The 25856-nt window shown below is 38.9% G+C and overlaps 1 protein-coding gene across 4 annotated transcripts in view; it reads left to right on the top strand.

Annotated features, from left to right (window-relative positions):
- The window catches only part of aplp2 (amyloid beta (A4) precursor-like protein 2), a 51347-nt gene that overhangs the window by 23227 nt on the left and 2264 nt on the right, over positions 1 to 25856 (top strand). Inside the window, exons 2-17 of one of the 4 annotated variants that reach the window (XM_077565220.1) lie at positions 4829 to 5002; positions 6537 to 6666; positions 12976 to 13088; positions 13350 to 13567; positions 13736 to 13950; positions 14954 to 15121; positions 15265 to 15398; positions 16113 to 16187; positions 16332 to 16490; positions 16667 to 16795; positions 18862 to 18961; positions 20326 to 20502; positions 20822 to 20857; positions 21658 to 21740; positions 23445 to 23522; positions 25592 to 25747. In XM_077565220.1, coding sequence (XP_077421346.1) covers positions 4829 to 5002; positions 6537 to 6666; positions 12976 to 13088; positions 13350 to 13567; positions 13736 to 13950; positions 14954 to 15121; positions 15265 to 15398; positions 16113 to 16187; positions 16332 to 16490; positions 16667 to 16795; positions 18862 to 18961; positions 20326 to 20502; positions 20822 to 20857; positions 21658 to 21740; positions 23445 to 23522; positions 25592 to 25747 — 2145 coding nt within the window. The remainder of the gene's footprint in view (positions 1 to 4828; positions 5003 to 6536; positions 6667 to 12975; positions 13089 to 13349; positions 13568 to 13735; positions 13951 to 14953; positions 15122 to 15264; positions 15399 to 16112; positions 16188 to 16331; positions 16491 to 16666; positions 16796 to 18861; positions 18962 to 20325; positions 20503 to 20821; positions 20858 to 21657; positions 21741 to 23444; positions 23523 to 25591; positions 25748 to 25856) is intronic. The other 3 variants (XM_077565221.1, XM_077565222.1, XM_077565223.1) reach the window with 3 other exon arrangements.

Below are 25856 nucleotides of genomic sequence, written 5' to 3'. Positions count from 1 at the left end.
ATTCTTATGAGAATCGATTTTTTGGCACACCCATAATACATTATTTGTACTAAATAATAGATAATAATCGTCTCTAAAAAAAATTGGGGCAAAATATCAGCATCGGCCTCATGAAAATCGGTCGGGCCCTAGTTTGGAATCACTAGTCTATAGAAAGGGTTTTTATTATTTGACCAAATAAGATTCAGCTGTAAAGTTTATAGTGCATTTTTGGTTCATCTTGAAATTTCACTACAATGCCAATTATGCCTGCGGTTTGTAAGTAGTACTAGAAAATGTTAAAATTGGCTTGAAAAAAGGAGGTGATAAAAAAAAATTTAGTGGGGGGGGGGGCAATGTGGAAATTCTGGGAATGGCCCCACTACGGTATCCTTAATGAGCTGAAGTTTGAAGTCAGAATGATTTGAATCTTCATCAACTGGAAATTTGGTTAACATATAAAGTAGTTGCAAAACATTTTAAAGTTGTAATACTTTCAATGAAATGTGAAAGAAGTAGGACAAAAAAACGATAATCCACATCTTTCCTCATTCAACTCTTGTTTCCATCGTAAAGTGTCACGTTAGCAATTCTGTGTAAATGCAGTGTGTTACTGATTAAACATTTGCCTTCAGCCTGACCTTTGAATCCTGTCTTTGTCCCACATGTTCCACGATGTTAATTAGTGCCAACAACCATCTACGGAACCCTTTTGACCTGTTATCACATTTGCCTTTTTATTGCACATAACCCACGTGAGGATAACTAGCGGCTCAGAAGATGGATGGAATATAAACAACATTTTTCACTCGGCATTCAGCTGTGAAATTTGAGCTTGTTTCGTTGAACGCAAAGCTATTATTGTGTTGTATGAATGGCGACAGGTGGGCAAACAGGTTAATTGTGCCTAAAATGAGCAAACCTACAGTTTAGGGGTGGGAATCTTTGAATGTCTCGCGATTCGATTCCGATTTTTGGGTCTGCGATTCGATTCAAAATCGATTTTCGATTAAGGACTCTTTTTTTTTTTCTTCAAAATGATTTGATTGACAATGATTTTTGCTTCAATTCATAGATGTTCAAGGAATCGTAATTATCTACTCCAGTCTGACTCGCTAATGCTAATTAGCGCGCTACTCGCAGCACTTTTATCACTCAAAAGAACGGCTCCACACTGCAAAAAAAAAAAAAAAACTTTTATTGGAATAACTTGATTGTGACTTTTTCCTTTCTACTCTCTAATGTGACTACAACTTAACAGTGTATTAGACCGTGTGAAACCACACTGCCCTTCAGTGGCCAAACCGGGTACAACATGAACAGCGCTCCAAATAAAGGCACACACAGACAAAGGGCAAGACAGCATAAAATAATTTTAATAAAATCGATTTTGGGACATTTAAAATCGATTCTGAATCGTACTAAATGAGAATCGCGATTGTTATGAGAATCGATTTTTGGGCAAACCCATAATACATTATTTGTACTAAATAATAGATAATAATCGTCTCTAAAAATTTGGGGGCAAAATATCAGCATCGGCCTCATGAAAATCGGTCGGGCCCTAGTTTGGAATCACTAGTCTATAGAAAGGGTTTTTATTATTTCCAGGCAGGAAAAACAATGGCAGCAGGGCTGTAATTCATCATTTTAAGAGAGACTTCAGATGTCCAGTAACAGTAAAAAAAAAGTAAGTAAGTCTTATTTAGTTTTCCTCCGAGAGTTTCTCCCTGCTTTAAACTTCATTTTCCCGCCTGGAACGGAACAAATCCTCCCGAGATGATGTGGAACAACCGTGACGATGATGCAGCGACTCTTGGCTGCTTGACTTCTTCCCCTGCTCAAATAATTTGAAGTGAAAATGTCACTTTGGGAAGGAGTATAAAGTGTATGGATCGCCCTTCTGCTTGGGTCACAGGTCGGCTCGCCCTCAGGCTCAGATGTTGCCGCTCTCGATACGCCAGAGAGACGAATGAGTTGGAGCATGACAACACAAATACAGTATGCAGCACTGTGAATTTGCATTTGAATTTGATTTTGGCATCATTTGGTGACATCTTGTGCTGTAAATTAAGGGTTATTGTTTAGACGAAACTTAATATAATGCAAGATTTATTTTTATTTTATTTTTTTACATTTAAACACATTGAAATAATGTACTGGAATAAAAAAACAGATTCATCCATTAATCAAAAAAAATTATTGACAGATTGGGCTGCTCGGTTATGAAAAAAATATTAATTGTGATTAATTTGGTAATAATCGTAATCATGATTATTCCAACGATAAACTTAACATTCATACTAGTTAGCAACATTAAAACTCTCAATAACATCTGAATGTAACAGAACATAAGAACAACAGCTTTTAATAATCCAGAAGACAAAATTCGATTTCACGATTTTCAAAATGACGATTAATCGAATGAATTCAATTTATTGCCCACTCCTACTATCAACATATGACTCGATTATTAAAATCATTTTTAGTTGCAGCATTAGTCTCCTTAATGTAAAGCCCTCTCATGTGGGAAAGGAGAGCTGCAGTCACTGACGCATTTTCTGCGGTTTATTGGGCGGAAGAAACAGTCAAGCTGCTGTCAGCCACAGCTCACAGCCTCACACCCCAAACACTCACCCACAGATCCACTGGCGTCACACGCCCCCTCACCAGGCTCCGCCTCCTAACGACACAGAAACTCAATACATTTTTATATTCTGCATGTTTTATAGATGCAATTTTTGTGTGTGTTGAAATATGTTAGCTGATGTTGCCCATTTCTCTGATTTCTGCATTTGAAATTGCATTAGTACGTACTCGTCCCCAAAATGCTTGTCGCGTCCTCTGGAGAGCAAATGAGGACGTGTGTGTGTGTGTGTGTGCGCGCGCGCGCGTGTGTGTGTGTGTGCACGGTTTCATCGCGAGCTCCAGCCAGCCAGCCAGTCAGCGGTTGATTACGCAGCACTTGCTTTGTTGCGGCTCTGCACTGGTTTGCACTTGTCATCAGCACTCACGGCAGGGGAGGGGGATGAGCCCCCCCCCTCCCCCCCACACACACACACACAAACCAAAACCCTTTGAAAATCTATGTTTTTTTTTCAGTCAGATTCAATCCAAACATTTCCTCTTTTTTTTTGAAATGTATATAAAATAATCGGATTGAAGGCAATAAAGAAACTAATGTCACGGCCCCCATGTTACTACCCATGTGGCTAATTGCATGTGGAATATTGAGGGAAAACCAACATGGCAAGAACATGTCAACTCCACACAGGAGGGCCCAGATTCAAGGTTGCTTGAGGAAAAACTGTCTACAAAAATACTTGCTGCCACAGCCTTGCGTTAACCAAGCAGGGGAGTGAATAATCCATCTGAGGAGGAAGAAAAAAAAATTCTTCATCGTGAGGCGTGACGGAGCGCACTTTTCCTCCCACCAGACCAACACTTCGAGCACAAATCCAAACGAAACTCCCCCGTTATTTACTGTTGCTAGCTGTGTGTGTGGTACCTTTGCTTTCAGTGGGAATCTACGTGCTAACCTGATCCATGGCAATTATGCTAAGAGATATACATGTATACCAACTGACTAGCATTAGTTCCACTTTCCATATAAATGAATGGAGGTTACTTTCAGATAACACGTCCATATAAATTTCAACTTGCTTCAAAAAATTTGTTGCATGTTCAAATGTTCAAGTGTTTTTTTCCCATTAATTTATCTTTCAACTACATTTAATACGTTGGAATTTTCACATAATTTATCTTTCAATTTACTTCATAAGCATTCAGTTTAGCATTCAGCTTTCAGCATTCCCACGGAATTGAATTTGAAATAAATTGCATTTAGTATAGTTAATAATAATAATATATATATTTTTTTATTGGAATAACTTGATTGTGACTTTTTCCTTCTACTCTCTTATGTGGCTACAACTTAACAGTGTATTAGACCACGTGAAACCGCACTGCCCCTCAGTGGCCAAACCGGGTACAACATGAACAGCGCTCCAAATAAAGGCACACACAGACAAAGGCAAGACAGTATAAAATAATTGAAATAAAATCAATTTTGGGTCATTTAAAATCGATTCCAAATCATACTAAATGAGAATCGCGATTCTTATGAGAATCGATTTTTTGGCACACCCCTACTAGTTAAGTATAAAAATGTAATGACATATATTTTACACGCCAGAGATGCTGATTATTAAAATAGATTAATTTGTTACATACCATAATTTCAAGGGTTGGACCAATTAATCGGCTAATTTAAAATCTGAAAAAAAAAAAATAATAATTCTATTTTTATTTTTATTTTCTCTGTCATATGTAAAACAAATACTAAAAGGCCAATGTTCTGCCTATAATTCATATCGTTTTTATTGCAAATGTTATAGGACCAAAAAAATAAGTTTTTTTATACAATATAATTATTCGGCCAATTAATTGGTTATCGGGATTTTATTCTGACAGATAAATGGAATCGGCATTGGCCTAAAAAAATCCATATCGATCAGGCCCAATATATTTTTCAAGATAAACCCAAGAAGTTACATCCCATTGCTAATATAGCAGAAGTTACATGCACCAACATACCGATTCAGAAAGCTCTGGGCAGATTAGATTGACCCGGCAACACATAGAGACTGAAGTCTGATTGGATGGGGGGGAAAAATCCAACATCCTCATAAATCTGTCAAATGAAGAGAATATGCTGTTAGGAATGAAGTTATGAAATTTTATGTAACAAATATTCAAATTGATGCTGTAAATGTAGTTACAGTAAGTGATTCTGAAAGTCCGACAGTTTGGTTTAATTCTGCCTCCTTTTTTTTTCTTTATGGTGTAGGCGCTGGCAGCCAACGCGGGCACCGGGTTCGCCGTGGCCGAGCCGCAGGTGGCCATGTTCTGCGGCAAGCTCAACATGCACGTCAACATCCAGACGGGCCGCTGGGAGCCCGATCCTTCCGGGACCAAGAGCTGCGTGGGTACCAAAGAGGGCGTGTTGCATTACTGCCACGAGGTGAGTGAACAATGCAAAAGCTCAAAACCGAGCAAGAGGAAACTTACCAAATTAAGCCACCGCCACAAAAAGTCATAATCTTACAAGAATGTATTTTTTGCAATGAAACAAATAAAAAAAAAAAAAAATAATATTGAAGATTTTTTTTTTATGAGAGCAAAGTCATATTCTTTTTTTATTCTTAAAACACATATTTTGCATAATTGTCCAAATGTGCTACCACTAGTGGCAAATGAATGCCTCACTGACCAAGAATAGTTTGGCTGTATTTTAACTTTTTAGTTCAATACATTTACATTTCCTAGCTTTGTTTATATCGCAGATTTCATCCACAGGCTAACTGAATGTACATCGCATTATTTACAACAACAAAAAACAAAAAAATTTCAAGGCAAAATACAACATATATAACACAACGCTATACAGTGCAAAAATTTCCTTACAGAAATGCTCTAAAATACCTTAATCACAGGTATGGGGGGGCAAAGTTTTTAACCTGTAATTAAGGGAATACTTGGCTCAGTTTGCGGACCAAACACAGAAAACAAATGAGCCATGATTTGTCGTTACCTATTTCCTCAACACAGGTGATGTCATCTTCAGTCGACAGCAAGTGGAAGAATTTGTTTTTAAAGGTATTAATTGTACATGGGAAAATGATTCTCAAATTGCTGCTGAAAATAGCTCAATGAGTCAAGTATACCTTTTTCTTTGGGCTACCTTCAGTTCTTTTGGCATCTTATTCCATTTGCGTGCAGCATAACAGCTGAATGCTGATGCACCATGTTTGTTTTGAATTCCGGGCTGCATTAAGTGACCCGAGTCGTCTGACCTCTGAACCCTACTGGGTTTTATAAACCATTAGCATATCTTTGTATTCAGGACCTAAGCCATTCAGTGATTTATAGCATAAGTTATTAATTAATTAATTAATTGTATTATAAATTTAAAATGTATTCATTTTCTGAACTTTTGTATTTTTTTTAAGATTTCTCACACTATCTAATTCTTTGATGGTACTTTGAGAGCTTCGAATCTTTTGAAGTGTACTTTTGAGAACCACAGTTTTTAAACAAAGTCACATTATTATTTTATAAAGTAAAAAAACTGTTGATGCCATCTGCGCCTCAGAAATTCTCCTCAAATGCCAGTGAAATGCCATCAGAAAACGTGGGCGATATAAAGTGAGTCTTTTTCTCTCTCGAGGAGAGCTGCATAGAAAAAGCGAGCGAGTCACATCCGCGCGGCGAACAAAAGACAAGCACGACGAATAGAAAACGTTCTGATAAAAAGCTCAATAAACTGCCTCTCAACGGCACATCACAGTGAAAAGACGACACCGCTTCTCACTTATCAACGCCTTCGCCCTTATTAATAAACTCCATTTTAGTCATTCATATGCACTTTTTTGGGGGGAAATATGTTTTATTGAAAAGAATCGTACGGCATCAAACGAGGAAAAAATGTCGTTCATGCTTCATAGACTCATACTGAAAGTCCACTCACAGTATCCCCCCCCCTGTGTTTTTCACAGATCTACCCTGAGCTCCAGATCACCAACGTGGTGGAGGCCAACCAGCCGCTGCGCATTGAGAACTGGTGCAAGACGGAGAAGAAGGTGTGCAAGGGACACGCCCACATCGTGGTGCCTTACAAATGCCTCGGTAAGCGCTCGCTCGGATCAGGAGACAGTTGCGTTGGACATTGGCGTTAAATCTGAAAAAAAATCTGATTATTATTATTATTATTATCTTAACCCTGGAGAACCCACGGGGTCAAATTTGGCCCCTATAAATTCTGCTACTCCAATAAAGACCTTTTTTTTTTATTTTATTTTTTTACAAATTTAACTTCAAAAGTCCAGAGTGCCACTTCTGACCCCTGCATGGGGCCAACTAGTGGATGAATATTGCACTTACATGAGCCAGAGTGGTGGTGACAAGATGGCTGGCAACATGCTGTTTTGTTGAGCTGGAAATCAATCCAAACAAAACCATCTTCTCAGCAAACCATCAGATGGTAAAGTTGTGTTTTTTTTTGTTAATCTATTTCATATCATGTTGCAGAATGCCTAGGAGTATGTTTTACAGTATATATATATTTTGATAAATTAGCAACTCTGAGCTAGTTTAAAAAAAAGGGTTAAAATTGAGAAAACATATATTTTGGTGTTCAGTGACCTTATAGCAGTCATTTAATGTATAATTCATAATTTTCCAAAGAAGAAAAGGGTTCTTGGGTTCTCCAGGGTTAAAAAGACCTACCAGCACCCAATTCTGGTATTGCATCCAAAGTTGTTACTGTATATTACATGAATAAAGTAAATTTTCTGATAAAAAGTAGTTGCGATATCACGTGAATAAAGTCATCTGAAAAAAATTAATTACGAGATCTTCCGAATGCCTTGTCAAGTGTCCTTGCTGTCCTTTTTTTTTCTTGGTGTGAGAGCTCATAATGCGTCTCTGGCGCAATATTGAACTTGGACGTGAGGTGACTAATGTTAGCCCGGAGCTGCAGACTGCTTCCGTCTGTCACGGCGGATGCCTCCAGGGCCCCCGACGTTATTTATTATTGCAGAGAAGGCTTGTTGTTAAGCAATAAAACACCATCGGATTTTTTTTTTTTTTTCCATCCAGCTCAGACAGAGACCATAAACTCCCGCTGATGCGCAGGGTCAGCAAGCAGGAGGTCTGCTGCATCATACTCCCGCTTGGCCCGGCTCTGTTCTACTTTTGCAGGGGTGGGCAGTCTTCGCCACGGGGGCCTTACGTTGCACGCAAAAAGCTTTTGAACCAGTCGCCATGCAGTGTGGGAAACAAATCAGACAAAAACAATTCACCTGGAAAGTTCAGTAATTGCATTTTTTTGATGGGGAACCCCCCCCCCATTTCTTTTTTTAAAGGCAAAATCTAAAAAAAAAAAATTAAGAACAGACGCAAACAGTAGCAGACAAAAAAAAGTCATATTTCTTTAGAAAAATGTCATACTATCAGAAGAAAAATGACAAATTTTAACAAGATAAGAGAGTTTTCAAAATGTATGAATATGAAAATGTTAATAAGGAAAATTATGTATATATATATATATTTTTTTTTTTTAAATAATTGCAATACTGCCAAAATAGTTTGTTTGTTTTGGGTGGGGAGATAAAAAAAAAAAAGATGCAATATTAACATTGAAGTCACAATTGTAGAGAATATATTGTGATATTATACAAGAAAAAAAGTTGTAATATTTATATATATATAATATATTTCACTTACTAAAATCGAATATTTTTTAAGATTAAAAACATGATAAAAAAGTTTTCATATTATGAGGATCAAGTTGTAGAACAGACGCAAACAGTAGCAGACAAAAAAAGTCATATTTCTTTAGAAAAAATGTCATAGTATTAGGAGAAAAATGACACCTTTTAATAAGATAAGAGATAGTTTTAAAAATGTACGAATATGAAAATTTTAATAAGGAAAATTATATATATATATATATATATTTTTTTTTTTTTTTTAAATAATTGCAATACTGCCAAAATAGTTTTTTTTGTTTTGGGTGGGGAGATTAAAAAAAAGATGCAATATTAACATTGAAGTCACAATTGTAGAGAATATATTGTGAATATTATACAAGAAAAAAAGTTGTAATATTACCAGAATAGTTATATTTTTCCTGAGAAAAAGAAATTCTATTTAATAGAAAACAGTTTTAATCCTACAAGAATATTCATATTTCTTAACATATAAATTGTTCATCAATAAATTTTTATTTTCACTTACTAAAATCAAATATTTTTTAAGACTAAAAACATGACAATAAAGTTTTCATATTATGACAATCAAGTTGTGTTTTGCTAAAATAACAAAAAAATGTTTGGGGAATAAAGTTGCAATATGACCAGATTATAGTCCTGTTTTATTATGACATAAAGTTTATGTCATAAACTGTTAGCATCATGGAAAGTGCCCTGAAGCTGGAAAATTTTGTGTTAGTTGCACTCATCACCAACAGTCCTGGAAAAAAACAACTGATAATACAGGCAACATAAAAGCGGTGATGAGCAGCCTTGATGAATAGAACTGATGACTTCATTGATTAGATGTGCCAATATTTTTGTCCATAAATTGTACCTGCTTAGATTCCAATTGCTGTATAAGCAGGGAATATTACACATTGTGCTGCGTGCTGGTCTTCCATGTTTTTTTTTATGTTCCAGCCTTATTCCAAAATTGATTACATTTGCCGGAATGAGGCTGTAACAAAAAAAATTGGAAAAAGTAAAAGTGCCGTGAATATTTTTGAACTGAATACGATGTCACGTAACTGTCCTCATTTCTGTGTGCAATTTGGAACAAGACAACACACGCCTGACTGGCGACTGGCAAGAATCGCAAACACAAACAAAAGTGAGTTTGGGGGGGGGGGGGAGAAGGAAAAAAAACATCAAATCATCTCCTCCTGTGCTGCAGCAGCTTTCCGCCACTCTTCCTCGGGCCGGAAGCCTTTTTTGCTGATTGAGTCGTGCCGCTGGCCCGCTGTCCGCGATTGAAAAAATCCATTAGCGTTTGCGCCGGACTGTGAAATAGGCGACAATTCAAGAGCATTCTTGGCAGCGGGTGAGGGCAAGTGAGGTTTTTTTTTTGTGGTAAGGGTGGGGGGGGGGGTGCCCACACGGCAAACATTACGACTGGAGTGAGGCTGAGCCCAGAATACAGATGAAGTAAATTTCAGGCAGGATTTTTCCACTCGATGACAGATAAAGATCCAAACCAGAACTGCTGAGGAGTTATTTAGGGTGGTTATGAGCAGCGGTAGATAGTAAAGCATTAGATCTCAAACAAATAAAAAATAATTTCTTGCTTGTGTTTGTTAAAAAATACGTGGGTAGAGGACCTAAATTTTAAATCGCAATATTACTTTGACTTCAGAGCAAAAATTTAGCATACATTGTCTGTTAGCTTTATGCTAACAAAGCAAAACATCATTGACGGGCTAATAAAAAAATAATAAAAACATTACTGCGTCTTACTGAGCAGTTGTGACTGTCTGCATATGTATCTTTTAGAGATAGACCGTTACGTTTTTTTAATATTTATTTTTTCCAAAATTTAAAAATACCTGAAATCTTAAACTTTGACATTTCTTTGTTTTAATGTCGAACAAAAACAAAAGGTTCCCAGGGTCAACAGCATCTCTTATAAAGTTGACTGAAATTTAAAATAAATATTTCCCTGGGCTTAAAATGGTTTTAGATTTACTTTATATCGGCTGTCAGATTTTTTTTTTTTTTTAAAGGCCGATACCGATATTTGTCAAAATATCGGCGCCGATAATCATCCAGGGCGATTGTCGGCCTTTCTCTAGTTTGCTTGTTTATATGTATTATGTACGCCAAGAAGGAACAGCCCAATGTCCATTGAATCGAAGCAAAAATGTGTCTAAGCAATTTTGTACATTTGATTGAATTATCATGATGATATTTTAATGTGGCACAGTGCTTCAGCGCTGCAAGCAATAAGCACAATAAAAAAACGTATTGTTCAACCAATTAAATGAGCTTTCAAGACTTGATTAGCTAATGGGGCGCACTTGAGCGACCTGAAACCAACAAAATAAGTCAAACTGTTTGCCTGTCGATTTTGATTTCAAGTTCAAGAGCCTCAACGGTGCCCCGTTTGTCGCCACAGACACTAATCTGCCGCGTCTGCGTGACTCAGCACGGGATTATTTTATTCAGGGACTCGCTCCCGTCATCGCCGGAGAGAGCAGTTAGCGGCCCGTCATGCGGCGTGCATGACAGGCACTGATTTAATTGCCTCAAACTGCACATTTTACGCTGAAGGAGCCCAATCGTTTGTCTCTGCCGCATTCCATTTCACGCAGGCATACAAAAGACAACTCAGAGAAGATCAGTGTAGCACAAATGTGAATCTGAGTTGCTGCCCGTTTGGCAGCAAGCAAAACAGTCGGGTCTGACGTTTTAGTGATGTTTTCTTTTTTTTCCTTTTTTTTTTTGTCTGTCTTTTGAGGGATATTTCAACAGAAAATTATGCTTGAACTCCAAATTGCTACAGCAAACTGTCAGGTTTGAATTTTTAAGAGATTTGCTGATGTTGTGCAAGATGATGCGTTAAACTCCAGAGTTTTGTTTGACTTTGGAAGGATAGTTTTTGGAGAAAATGTGGTTTGAACACCTATTTGGCAGGAAACTAGTTGGGCCTGAATTCTTTATGGTTTGCAATTCAGACTCATGATGATGCCTTGAACTGCCAAGTTTTGTTTGACTTTATAGAGGTATAGTTTTCCCGAAAATACAATTTAAACCCCCAAATTGCCACCTTTATGGCAGCAAACTAGTCAGGCCTGAAGTGTTAATTGAGTTTTCTGACATCACTCATAATGATGCTTTGTACACCAGAGTTTTGTTTGACTTTGGAAGTATTGTTTTCCAGAAAATGTTGGTTGAACTCCCAATTGCTACTTGTTTTGTAGGAAACTAGTCGGGCTTGAATAACTTTGCAAGGTTTGCTATCAAAGACTCGTGATCATGTTTTGAAATAGTTTTGGAGGCATATTTTTTGGACTCCAAATTGCTACCTGCTAGCCATTAGACTAGTTGGGCCTGAAATATATTTTTGGAGATTTTCTCACATTACTCATGTTTGATTTTGGAGGCACATTTGCCCAGAAAATGTTGCTTTAACTCCAAATTGCTGCTCGTTTAGAAGCATATTAGTCAGGCCTGAATTATTCACTGACAATTACTATTGTCACTCACAATGAAGCTGTGAACTACCAAGTTTAGTTTCACTTTGAAATTCCCCGAAAAGGTGAATCAAACCCCAAATAGCTACCAATTTGGCAGCAAACTCGTCGGGTCTGAAGTATTTGTTGCGCTTTTCCAACGTCACTCATGACAATGCTTTGGATGCCAATTTTGGGTCAACTTTAGAGCTCCATTTTACCAGAAACTGTTATTTGAACTTCAAATTGCTACCTGTTTAGAAACAAACTAGTCGGGCCTGAAGTGCGGTGGGAGTGCGTGTCCTGGGCGGAGATGAGCAGCAGCTGGAGAGTGCTCTGCTATTTGCAGCTCTCACTTCCTCCTCTTTCTCGTCCTCCTTCCATCCTACCCTCTCATTTTCCAAAACACTGCCTTCCACTCTGGACGAACCACCAAACGAGCTGTTATCGGAGCGCTTCCTCAATTATTACCAAATCTCTTTTTCTTTTTTTTTGGGTGTCCTCACTCTCTTCAACAGAAGCCCTTCTATTCCTACTCCTCCACTGTGTGTGTATTTCCAACTGTTGTCCATTATTTTCTTCATAATGACCCTGGTTGACATGCATTCTTGCTTCCTTACTCATGGGCCTAAACATTAGGTACACTCACAATACACAAGCCCATACTGGAGTGTCATCAACATCAGAATCAGAATAATCTTTTTTGTTCACGTATATAGAAACACACAAGGAATTTGTCTCGTTGTGTTGCAGAACAGAGTTAAATGTTTACAGAGTTATTTGCAAGAGGAAAGAAGCTATTGAAATGTCTGCTGGTTTTTGTTTGCATTGTTTGAAGGAAGGAGCTGGAAGAGGTGGTGACCAGGATGTGGAGGGTCTGAGAGAATTTTACCTCTTAAGATCTTTATCTTAAATCAGCCCCATTATCGACTTATGACTCCTTCGATTTATACCCAATTAAAAGTCGCTCTTACCATTTTTTCAGAGCAAATTGGGGAAGGAAAATCCCACATAATTTAAATTTGAAGTGACAAAAAAATACATGGATACATTCGATTATTTTCATTCAATCGTTCAGGAGGACAAGCAGTCGTTCACGTGTCTGTGCCCCAACAGCCTCGGATCACAACCTTTGTACCCCCACTCCTGACGATCATTTGCGATTCCTTATAGTCCGTAAAGTCGGTGCTGCGCGGCACCGCTAATGAGATCTTTTCTTTGTGATATCGCAGTGGGCGAGTTCGTGAGCGACGTGCTGCTGGTTCCAGAGAAGTGCAAGTTCTTCCACAAGGAGCGCATGGACCTGTGCGCCAGCCACCAGCAGTGGCACGGCGTGGCCAAGGAGGTGAGACAGGATACTCAGGTCACATGACTTAACTCGAGTTTTGTCATGCTGAATGTGGTTTTGAAGGGCCCACCCAATTAATCGGCCAAGATTAGCTTTAGCCAGTTTGTGACGGATTGCGCAATTTGAGGTGAAGCTTAGCTGATCCATGTCACGCTTCGTATCTCGGCGATGTATTTAAATGTGTGAATTCAACAAATTCTGGAAATTATTGGATTAAAAATTCTCTTCACGTTTGTCCTCATCGCTTTTCATCTTCAGGCGTGCTCCAAGAGCTCGACTGTGCTGCACAGCTACGGCATGCTGCTCCCGTGCGGCACCGACAAGTTCCACGGCACCGAGTTCGTCTGTTGCCCGCCCTCGCGTGCCGAGGAGTCGGCCGATTTTGCCCGGGAGCAAGAGGAGGAGGAGGAAGACGTGGAGGAGGAGGAGATCGGCGAGGCTGACCTGGATGAAGATGAAGACGCCCTCGAGGACAGGTTCCATGAGTCACTCCTCTTTTTAGCCTTCTATTAGCTCTATGTTTCGGTTGTGTGCAAGAGTGTTATATTTCCTTCTTAAGTTATAACCATCCTCTTTTTCTCCATGCAATTTTTTAAAATATTTTTGTAGCGACATCATGATTAACTTCTGTGTCCTTATCGCAGCGAGCCTCCGGCTGACGAGCAACCCACGCAGAAGGAGGAGCCGCTGGATGAGGAGGACAGAGAGGAGGATGAGGATGAGGATGAGGAAGACGAGGAGGATTACCATTATGTCTACGAGGACGAGGAGGTCGAAAAGGAGGAGGATGACAAGCGAGACAGCAGCAGAATGTCCGACAGCCGCGAGGACGAGGACAAGACTCTGCAAGAAGTCAAAGGTTCTTTTTTTTTTTTGGTATCTTTTTATTTTCGACCAATGGCAATTAAATGTCCTGGTCACGTGACATGTGCAGCCGTTTGTTGGTAGGCAAATTTTTCAAGTTAAATTTGATTAAATTATGGCCACAATATAAATATTAATTTGTGGCCACAGGTTACATTTTGTGGACAGGAAGGAGGTTTAATAGTCAAGTGAAATACAATTAATATTAATATACTTCCTGGACAGTTGGGTAAGCAAATCAAGTGCACCTTTTTTAGAAACAGGTACATCGGTTGTCGTCGTTTCTAGTGAAGGTGGAAAGGTGTGCTCCATTTGCTTACCCACATGTCCAAGTTGTTCAAAGGAAGAATATTATACCCTCAAATGAATATTCCTTGTGCACATTATACCAGCGTGGTCACAAATCACTATTTTGTTCCCACAAATTATAATTTGTGGTTTAAAATGTATATTTTATGGCAACTAATTAGCATTTTGAGTGCATGCTATACCTAAAGTATTTTGTGGCTACAAATGAGTATTTTATGCACACATATAACTTTTTTGTAGCCACAAATTTGTTTTTTGTGCGTATGTTATAGCCCAATTTTTTTTTTTTAATGTGGCCACTATGTACCATTTTGTGTGCACGTTGTACCTGTTTAGCGGTCATAATTTTGTCTTTTGTGACCATAATTTAAGATTTTGAAGGCATGTTATACCTATCTTGGCTATAATTTACAATTTTGCTGTCACAAATTAGCATTTTTTGGCACACTTTATATCTCTATTATGGGCACAATGTCTCTAGTTTACACTCTAGAGTAGACCCTTCAGTTTATCCCTTGAGTATTGTACAATTTTTATGTCTTTGCTGGAAAGTATTGTTTGGGGGGGGCCCAAAAAAGTAACCTCAATCAATCCATGTCTGGGTCTCCGTAGAAAAGCAACATCATGCATAATCCTCATAAGCAGTGTCTATAGGTTGTATTACCACTAATGACTTCCCATTGGTGCAGCCGTGTGTACCCTGGAGGCGGAGACGGGCCCCTGCAGGGCCTCCATGCCCCGCTGGCACTTCGACCTGAGCCAGAGGAAGTGCGTGCTCTTCATCTACGGCGGCTGCGCGGGAAATCGCAACAACTTTGACTCCGAGGAGTATTGCATGGCCGTTTGCAAGCGACTCGGTGAGTAAATGTTTGTCAGTTGCACTTCGACTGCGCTATTATATTTTTAATTGAGTTAAATTTAGTTGAATAAGTTGCTAAATTGCTGTACTTTATTTCCCGCTCCCTTATTTTGTCGTTTGATGGTTGTTTTGGTTTGGCAGCCACGACCCCAACACCTCAGCCCGCCGATGATGTGGACATCTACTTTGAGACGCCAGCGGACGACAAGGAGCACAGTCGCTTCCAGAGGGCCAAGGAGCAGCTGGAGATCAGGCACCGCAACCGCATGGAGAGGGTGAGACGCAGGATACCGCATCCCTGAAAATACTCAAACTCAAAGAGACAATTTGGGAGTTTATTGGTTAGTGCTCAGTTGTTGACAGCTGATGCTGGCTCTATTAGTGTAAAAGCTAATATTTGTATGCTGAAAATGTGTTTTTTTTTTAATTCTAACTAATTTTAACTTGATATTGAGAGCCAAAACAACAATGTTTAAAATATTGTCTCAAAACAAAAAAGTATTTTTTTTTTCAAAATGCAAAATTCTAAGAAATGTTAGAGAAAAAAAAATAAACATTAGCCACCAGCCAGCAAAAAATATTAGAAAATAATACAGAAAAAATGCCACAAAAAAAGCTATATCAGTCGAAAAATAGTATATGGGACAAAATATTACACAGTAATAGAAAGTATGAAACAAACATACAAAAACATTAAAAAACAAAAGTAGAAATGCTAGACAAAATACAATTTTGGACAAAAATATTAGAAAATAATACATAGCCTACATGTTAGGAAAAAAAATGGAAGAACAAAAGACAAACATATATCATGAAATATACACAAATGTTGGAAATAAAGCAAAATATTGGGGAAAAAGATAATAATTTAAGAAATACCAAAATATCTTCAAAAATATGCATATTGTTAAAGATTGTCGTGCTACCAGTCGCAGAAATGTAACTGGAAATGGTAGTTGATCTTGTGTCTTCTCTCCTGACTGCCGCAGGTGAGGAAGGAGTGGGAGGAGGCCGACCGCCAGGCCAAGAACCTGCCCAAGGCTGAGAGGCAAACTTTGGTCCAGGTCAGTCAGCGCCCCCCTGTGGTCGGGTCAGATGGGACACATTATTGCTGATATTTATTGATTATGAATTATTGCCGTATTTTTTTTAAATAAACCTTGGACATGTCCATGAAACTGTGGCCAATGTGTGTGTGTTTTGTGCAGCACTTCCAGGCCATGGTGGAGTCGCTGGAGGAGGAGGCCGCCAGCGAGAAGCAGCAACTGGTGGAGACTCACCTGGCCCGAGTGGAGGCCATGCTCAACGACCGGCGCCGTCTGGCCTTGGAGAACTACCTGGCGGCCCTGCAGGCCGACCCCCCCAGGGTGACCACCTCTTACATATTACCACTTTTTGGGTCCAGGGGGAAACCCACTCATCATACTAAAGCCAATCAAATATAACTACCGTGTAGCTCTTCTACATGCCATAGAAACTAATTGGCGTGAAGAAAAAGCCGTTGCTGTCGTTTCAGTAGCTAACAGATGTCTGTTGCCCGCAGCCTCACCGCATCCTGCAAGCGCTGCGCCGCTACGTGCGCGCCGAGAACAAGGACCGCCAGCACACCATCCGTCACTACCAGCACGTCTTGGCTGTGGACCCTGAGAAGGCAGCTCAGATGAAGTCACAGGTGGGTCGTGTTTGAGAATGGATGGACGGACGGGCGGACGGACGGATGGATAGATAGATAGCGTTCAAGTTCCACACCAGTATTAGGGTTTCAAAGCAAGTTTTTGAATCAGGGTTAGGGTCTCAAGGTAGGGTTTTCGAGACTGAGTTTGGTTGATTAAATAAAGGGTTACAGTAGGGTTTCAAAATTGGTTTAAGATTTTAAAGTAGGGTTTCAAGCCAAGGTTATGGTTTCAAATTAAGGTTTTAAGTCAAGGATTCAAGTTTGGTTCAGTTTCAAACAAAAGGTTGAGGTTTCAAAGAAGGGTTTCAAGACAAGATTACGAATTTGTCGTCAAGTTTCATGGGTTAAGGCTTCAAATACGGGTTTCAAACCAGGGTTGACTCTCAAAGCAAGGATTCAAGCCCCGGTTAGGGTTTCGGGGTAGGGTTTCAACCGAATGTTGGGGTTAAGTCATCCATAGTGTTTCTTTTTTCTCCCTAATTAAATTATGGCCACAATATAAATATTAATTTGTGGCCACAGGTTACATTTTGTGGACAGGAAGGAGGTTTAATAGTCAAGTGAAATACAATTAATATTAATATACTTCCTGGACAGTTGGGTAAGCAAATCAAGTGCACCTTTTTTAGAAAAAAAAAATCCTTAGTGTTTCAATTCATGTTTTCAGGCCTGGATTAGTTTTTAAAATAAGAGTCTATATCATTTTATTTATTTTTTAAGAAAAGCACAAGGTTTTTTTTAACCACATTTTCTGCTGGTGTGCTGTGTCGAATGTATAAAATGTGTCTTGGCTGAATCAAGGTTGGAAAATACTGGATTACAACATGAGTCTGAATACAAGCAGAGACACGCAAAAGTGTCTGCAAAACAACCTTCTAGCTGCTGACTCACTTATGATTTGTCAGGTCATTGTGAAACACAAAACAATCTTGATTTTACACATCCTCATTTGTCCAACTATTCAGGAGTGAATAATATTTTCAAATTGTACTTTGTGTGCGCGTAATACCGAATTTGGCACAATTTCACATCTCCCCGCTTGTAATGTCCTGTACCGTGTGCAGTCAATTAATCTGTAAACTAAACTCGCGAACCTGCTGGGACTGCGTCAATACACACCGAAGCTGGCAATGGAGTGTGTTGGGATGCAGGGGGAAACAAATGTGTCAGCTTGAAGTGAGGAGGCTCGTGTGGGCTGGGCGAGGATCAGGCGCAGACATGCTGGGCTTGTGTAACAGTGTGTGAGTGTCTGCGTGTGTTATTCTTGCGTTAATATGTACGTCGGCGTGACTTCAAATTCCCATGTGGACATTCGTGGTTTGAACGCATGCTATGCTATAAATAGATGTGCTGCGTAATAAAGGCCATAACATTAGGTTCACCTACATGCTGTTTATGTTGCATTTACAATTTCTAACCCTAGCTTGAAACCGTAATCTTGGTTTGACAGTATAATTTGAAACCCTAACCTGGACTAGAGACTCAGATTTGAAAACCACATCACTGTGTGAAACCCCTACTCATGTTTAAAACCCTAATTTAAAACCTTAATCTTGGCCTTAATTTAAGTCGATCCCTTCCCTCAAAACTCTCACTTGAAACCCTAACCTTGACTTGAAACACTACAGTTAAGGTTTTAAGCCAGCGTTTAAGACAGTTAGGGTTTCAGATTTCACTGGCCAGCCAAAGTTTGACCTTTAAGGAATAGAGTTTTAAAGTATGGTTTCAAGATGGGGTTAGGATATCAAGACAGTTTTAGGGTTTCAAAAAAATTTAAGCAGATCTTCCCTGCTGCAGTTTTTCACTTTCGGAATTCAAGTACAGTATCGACCATGCCACACAAAAGACAAAAGTTGCTTTACTGCCACCTGTTGGCCGTCTTGTTTACTGCATGCACCTTCAAGCGTTTCATGTGTGTGCCTATGTGATGCTCATTAAGACTGGCAGGCTAAAGGATGTTGGGGAGTGATTCAGAAGTGGCGCTAATTTCCATATTAGACTCACTGTCACAATCTGTGCGTGCGCATCATGCTTGACTTGCTGTCTCTTTTCTTATTTGTCAGGTGATGACTCACCTGCATGTGATTGAGGAGAGGATGAACCAGAGTCTGTCCCTGCTCTACAAGGTCCCCTACGTGGCCGAGGAGATCCAGGATGAAATCGGTGAGTTCTTCTGGAGGAACCGGGTTCATCACAGGATTACCGCGAGGGAGGGAGCGGAGAGACTGCAAATCAGCAGTGAATAAAAAATAGTTTTTAGTTCTCTCGCACACTTAAAACATAATTGGACATCTTAAAACACACTTTAAAAAAAATATTTGAACACAAGAAAATAACAAGCATAAAATGTTTAGAAAATAATCATAATGAAATGAAGAAAAAATCCAATTAATCAGCTGATATTAGCTCTTAAAAAAATTGGCTAATTTTTGAAGATTTTTGTTGATTGCTTCTTTTACACTTTAACAAATTACAACATAAGATTCATTCACATTCAAACATAAACCCGCCTCCCAAAAAATCTGCAGATTTTTCTGAACAACAAATGCGATAGGGCAAAGTATTATAAAACATTAATTTGATCTGCCGTAAACTCCTATTATTTTCTACCGATTTTTTTAACTTAATCATCTGATTAATCGGTTATCATAATTTTACTCTGCCAAATATCATACCTCAAAACACACGTATCTCAAATTATCTTTCCCCATTAGAATGAACGGAAATGCCATTAATCAATTTGAGCCTCCCTAAAAAACAATCCAAAAAAGTGTTTATATGATAGTGTACTATCTTGTATTCTAGAAATAGAGTAACAACATAATTAAATAGAATGCAAAATTATCAGTAAACATTTCAGTTCAATGTGCTCCTCCTTGTGCTGTGCAAATGCTGGCCACTGGGTGGCAGTATAGTACAGTCTTGCAGACACAATAAAGAAGAATCTTGAACTAACTTAGTAAGATGCTGTAGTATTAGTCATTTTTGAAGATGATAAAGAATTATATGCCTGTGACTATGACCGAATCTTATCAATGCTAACTGTTAGCATGTCGTTAGCGTTTCCATTATATAATATACCATCTAGAAAAAAGACCTTTTACCAAGGTAACAAAAACCCCTATTGATTATTAATGAGGAAGCCGAGGTCATCGGTTAAATGTGTTGTTGCTTTCTCAGCGCTGCGTCAGATTGAGCGTGGATGTGTCGATGAAAGTCGCGGCGTGTCGGCGTCGAGATGAAAGCTGAGCGAGCGCGCTGACAGAACTGGGTCACGTTTGAGCCGCTTCCTACTGGGAGACTCCCTTGGAAAAAAAACACACAGACAAATGCTAATTGCTAGTTAGCGGAGAACGGAGAGCAGATCTTGAGTTCTGTGAACATTTTGCTCACACTAATGATGGTGAAATTTAGTAACCTCCAAACAGAACATGGGAACAAAAAATGTAATTACCACAATATACTGTAGATAAATACGAATTCATAACCTCACAGTATTAATTTGTGGCCACCATTTTTTTTGCCAGACGAGCTGCTACAGGAGCAGAAAACCGACATGGACCAGTTCCTGTCGTCCATCTCCGAGTCCCAGCCCGACGTCACCGTGTCGTCGGAGGAGAGCGTTGAGGTGCCCGTCCTGTCCGAGGGGAAACCCTACCGGCCCATCCAGGTCACTTCTTTGGGATCCCGCCCGGAACCAGAAGGTGAGCATGTTTGACGAGTGAAACTTTATTTATATTGTTGTGAAAGATAACAAAACAAAAAATTTACATTAAAAAAAACTAATTCATTTTTGTACCTTAATATTCTGATTTTCTTGTGGATCTTTGGACACTCCGTCATACTTTTTCCTCATTCTGTCACATCCTAACACATTCAGTGCCAGCCCAGTTAAAGTGGATCTTTGACGTCTATAGCTATCAGTGGCAGTGAATTAGTTTTAATATCTTTATCTTGCCTTTTCTTCGCTCACTCAACTTTTCTCTTCTACCTCTTCTTTATTTTCCGTGTCTTGTTAACAAGGTGATCTGTCCGACCCGCCGCGAGCCTTCAAGAAAGGTTGGTGCCAAATTGTGGGCGTCTTCTCTCCCTCGTTATTTCCCCCAAAAATTCCCATAGTGTTCATCATCCTTGCCTTTATGTCATAATTTGGATTTAAAAAAAAACATTCAAAAGTGTCAATTATATAAATTTCAAGACACAAGAATCTGAATAGAGACAACAAAACATTTGGGTACTCGGTCCAATGACAATTGCTGAAATGCTAACATGCTAAGAGTTAGCATTCTAGCATAGATCTCAGTTATCCAGGTCATTGGAATTTGCAAAGGCTAAAACAAAGCAAATTAATTATGGGGGGGAAAATATTCTAAAATCATCCACAATGAATCTAATATCTAACAACAAAACTATTTGTTCCATGAAGTTGTAATTATTTATTCACAGCAGTCTAATCTCTTCATTTCATAGCATTTCTCTAATACATGTTGGAATTTTTTGTCCAATCAAATTTCAGCCTCTATGTGTTGCTAACCCCTTGTAATTAAATTTGATTATCAGTGGGACTGTTTTGCCAACCAATCAGATTTTAAATTCTCCTCAATCTACGCATGAATGCATTTTATTAATCTGAATCTCTTGTGCGTATAATGTATAGTATGTTTTGTTTGTTTTTGTGGACTAGCGTCCAATGTGTACAGTATTGTTAGCCCTTAATGCTAAATATCAACACAGTACTTGCATTGTGCCTCACCCAAGAAAGACTTTTATTGTCGTCTTCCCCCGTGCACTGTGGAGACAAGTCGAGCATGCGCGTGATGATTTTGATTTGTGTTTTATCGTCCGTCTCGCCTTCGCAGGCTCCGCCGTGTCCGGCCTGGACGGTCTGATTGGCGCCGAGGAGAGAATCATCAACAGCAAGACCAAGATGGGACCAAACGTGGTAAGAACAACAGTTTTTTTTCCCCCTTACTCTTTTATTTGACTCACCACACGTACTTGTAAGAGCGGCCATGTTGATGTCAAACATGGAATCATTAGTATTAGTTTTTCACCGTAATCTGCTGTTGGATTTATTATTTAAGTCCAAATGGACTTTATACACATCACTATAGTTCCCTAAAACCATGTGATTTATCCCAGCCAATCAGCAAAGAGCGATAAAAGATCATTATGAAATACAATGAAAGAAAAATAAATTGGGTTATTCTATTTATGCATTCAATGAATTAAAAAAACTGTAAAACATTAAAAATAAGAATTTTAAGTATAATCATTTTCTGGTTTTAAAATGGCACTACGGAAGAGGTTTAGGGCCAGTGAAGAGAGAGAGAAAAAATCTCAGAATTCTAAGAGTCAAAATTCTCACTTTATTCTCAGAATTCTTACTTCAAAGTCTGAATTCTGAGATCAAAGTTAGATCTCAGAATTTTGACTTAAAAGTAAGAATTCTGAGAATAAAGTGAGAATTTTAAAGTCAAAATTCTGACTTTATCAGTGCTACTATTATTCTCACTTTAAAGTCAGAATTCTGACTTAAGTGAGAATTGTGACAATTCTCACTTTAAAGTCAGAATTCTGAGATTAAACTTTTTTTTTTTTTCTTGACTGGCCCTAATCCTCTTCCGTACAAGGCTGTCAGTACATTATTTTAATTTATTTTCCACATTAAGCTTTAGCTAACCCTTTGGCACGTTTAAGTTCGACTTCAAGTCTTCCTTTAGTTTCTTAACTTCAAATTTATAAACCATTCAAAAGGATACGATGATTGTAATGTGGTACTCAATTTTTTACAACCAGGGTTATTTTATCATATGCAGCAAGATATTAAGGATTGATAAATTCTGCTTTAAATATTTAATTATCCAGTGTATAAATTATTTATGAACCTTTTATCAGGGTACCCAAATTGTTACGTGGTACCCAATCTTTCACAAGACCTGACGACAGGCTGATTTTTGAACTGGTTGCCATAGTTACAGCAAACTGGCAGCGGTGCCATTTGCGCGTCCTGCCGGCAATCAGCTCCAGCCTTTGTTCGTCGGCATGCGACCTGTCTGTCTGTCTCCATGTGTCTTGGCTGCTGCATGTGCGCGTTGCATGTCGCATGTTAACAAGCCTTGAAAATGGCGGTTCTCAAACTGACAGTTTGGGTGTCCGCAAAAAAATTGGGAATAAATTGTGATTTGAAAAATTGCACACGTATTACTTACGGGGACTGCTGGTTTTCTTAGAGATGCACATTTTGGGAAAATTACAAAGAGTTATGAGGGAAGCCTTGAAAAAGGATTTCCTCTGAAACCAAAAGTTTGAGAACCCGTGAACCCCCCCCCTATGTGCCCGTCCAATGCATGTGTGAGTCTTTGTGGCAATGTTTGTGTGCTAAAAACGGAGAACATCAACATCCTGGCACAGGCGGCGCCTCCTCTGAAGGTTTGTGCGCTCAGTCGTGAAAAAATGTGTGCGTGTGTGTGTGTGCGCCCAGGAGTGTTTTTAATGCTCACAACACGCGCACTCTTCTCCTTCCAGCTTGCACAAAGACAGCCAAACTGATATCCCCTCCACTTTACTGCGCACGCTCTCCACCTGTCTCATGCACACGAAAACACACACGCAGTAACCCGGGCTGCCCTGTCTGTGTTGACAGGTGATTGATGAGTCTCTGGATGTTAAAGAAGTTGTTTACAGTGCAGAGAGAATCCGCATTATGCATGATGATGAGCTGGTGAGTATGGCGGCGCCCCCCACAGGCCTCCGTGGGCAACTACGGCAGCGCCAGAGGGTGCAGCTCATGAGTTTTTAGTGCGACGTAACCAGTGTAACTTGGATGTGCAGCGGAACCTCATAAGTCAAATTTTATACAGCACCCCCCCCACGCACCACCTTGGTGAATCCTCAAAATGATTCCGCCGCATCAGTCAAATAAGTTTTGGAAGTTTTGCATCGCCCACAAGTCTAGGGTACTTGTTTCCGATTGGGGCTTGGAGGGAAATTACCTCGCAAGAGTCGGTACTGGAATTGGCCCCGAAGGGCTGCTTCAAATCAAAATGGCCGACTTCCTGTTCAATTTCAGGCATGAGCCCTTTGAGACTTTTTTTTGTGCATCCTGTTTACAGTGACATGCCCACCTGATTTTGCTCCAATCAGCAAAACTGTATCAGGGGCTGATTTATTTATTATTTTTTTTCTTACAAAGTACAAGTCTTGGAATTAGGCCCAAAATGGCTGACTTCCTGTTCAATTTCAAACACAATTTACGACTTTTTCCCGAATGTAATCAAATGATTGCAACCTCAGGGGCATTTGACTTCAGAGGTTTCACTGTAGTAGAAATTTAGCATCACACATTTACTAATAAGTCCACAATCTAAGTACGTGCTAGTTTGTGCATGTGTGCATGTGTGTTATGTGAATGTAATGCACACCTGACTCGTCAGGTCATGTGACGCCACGTATGACGACGTCGTATGTGGCAGATGGCGACTGGAACGGGAAACGTTGTGTGTTTGCACTGGAACGAATGGGCATCTTACATGCACCTACGGAAAAACACACGCACACACATACGCACACTGACACAATTCACCTAAATCGTGTCCCATTCAGTCCATTTTTACATCAAAACACACTTTATAACGTGATTTCCAGGAAGACTCCATGTGCTGTGGCCTAGCTATGTATGTATATTGTACAATACAAAACATAATATTTAAAAAAAAAAAAACTTTTTTTTTAATATGGAAAATAAAATGCCAAACAGTAGAACAATATTAGACCAAAAAAAATCACAAATATGAAAATACTAAGTATTAAGAATAAAACTGGAAGTCAATACTGTATTAGATAAACAGTGCACAAATATTGTGAAGAATGTGCTATATATTAGGAAAAATATATATATATATAAAATATAAGACACAAGTATCAGAACATTTTTGCAAATGAATACACGCTACAAATAAAACAAATTTGAATGATAAATACAAAGACTCCTCAAAAATTTGTAGGGGAAACATTGTTGAAAAATAAATAAATATATACAGTAGCTAACAAGGGAAAATGGACAAAAAATAAATAAATGTGAAATACACAGATAATATGAAAAAGAATAGAAAAAAACAATAGTAAGTTAGCCCAAAAAATATCAGAAAAAAACATGAATACAATTAAGCAAAATACAAAAAATACTGAGAGAAAATTGCTTTATGTGATTTATTTATTTATTTTACAAAATTAATACATCAAATATTGTGTGGGAGGCGGGAGTGCTAGATAGAAGTAAATAAAATGAAATGAACAAAAATCAGTGGTGTGAAAAAAATACTAAATATAATAATAAGAACAAGATTAGAATCCAAAATTTTAGCTGAAAAATACACAAATATTGTAAAAAAAATAAATAAAATGCATTAAACCACAAATATTAGTTTCAAAATAAATAATACACATTTAATTCAAATTCCCTTTTATAGTAATGGACCCCCAAAAAGTATTAAGGGGGGAAAAATTAAAATAGCAAAAAATAAGCGGCGTCCTCATTTTAAAATGGTCCATACATACGCGGTTTTAAGATTCTTTGGATTCCAAAATCGCCACATAAAATGACACACTACAATATCACCTCATATTGTGGAGCACTGGCCTGCTTCTTGGTGGAAATTTTGTTATAACAAGATACTAAATGTAGTCAGGTGGTAGCTGAAGTCATACTAAATTATCAAATATCTTTCAAAATGATTTTTTTGTTTTTATTTTTTTGACTGGTGATGATTCTTCCTGCCCCCCTCCCACCAGGAGACCTACAGGCCCCTGGGCGAGGACTTCAGCTTCGGCAGCAGCGTTCTGATTGGCTTGCTGGTGATCGCGGTCGCCATAGCGACGGTGATCGTAATCAGCCTGGTGCTGCTGCGGAAGAGGCAGTACGGCACCATCAGCCACGGCATCGTGGAGGTACGTGAGGAATGTATTACTCTGCGATACATTTCAAAGGGGGGTACATTTTGGACCGTATTTTAAATAAATTACATTTTATATCAAAGCTGATCTTCAGATTCGTGGT

Source organism: Vanacampus margaritifer, chromosome 5 (genome assembly GCF_051991255.1).
Source record: "Vanacampus margaritifer isolate UIUO_Vmar chromosome 5, RoL_Vmar_1.0, whole genome shotgun sequence".
Lineage (NCBI taxonomy): Eukaryota > Metazoa > Chordata > Actinopteri > Syngnathiformes > Syngnathidae > Vanacampus > Vanacampus margaritifer.
This window is presented reverse-complemented; position numbering and strand designations above follow the sequence as displayed.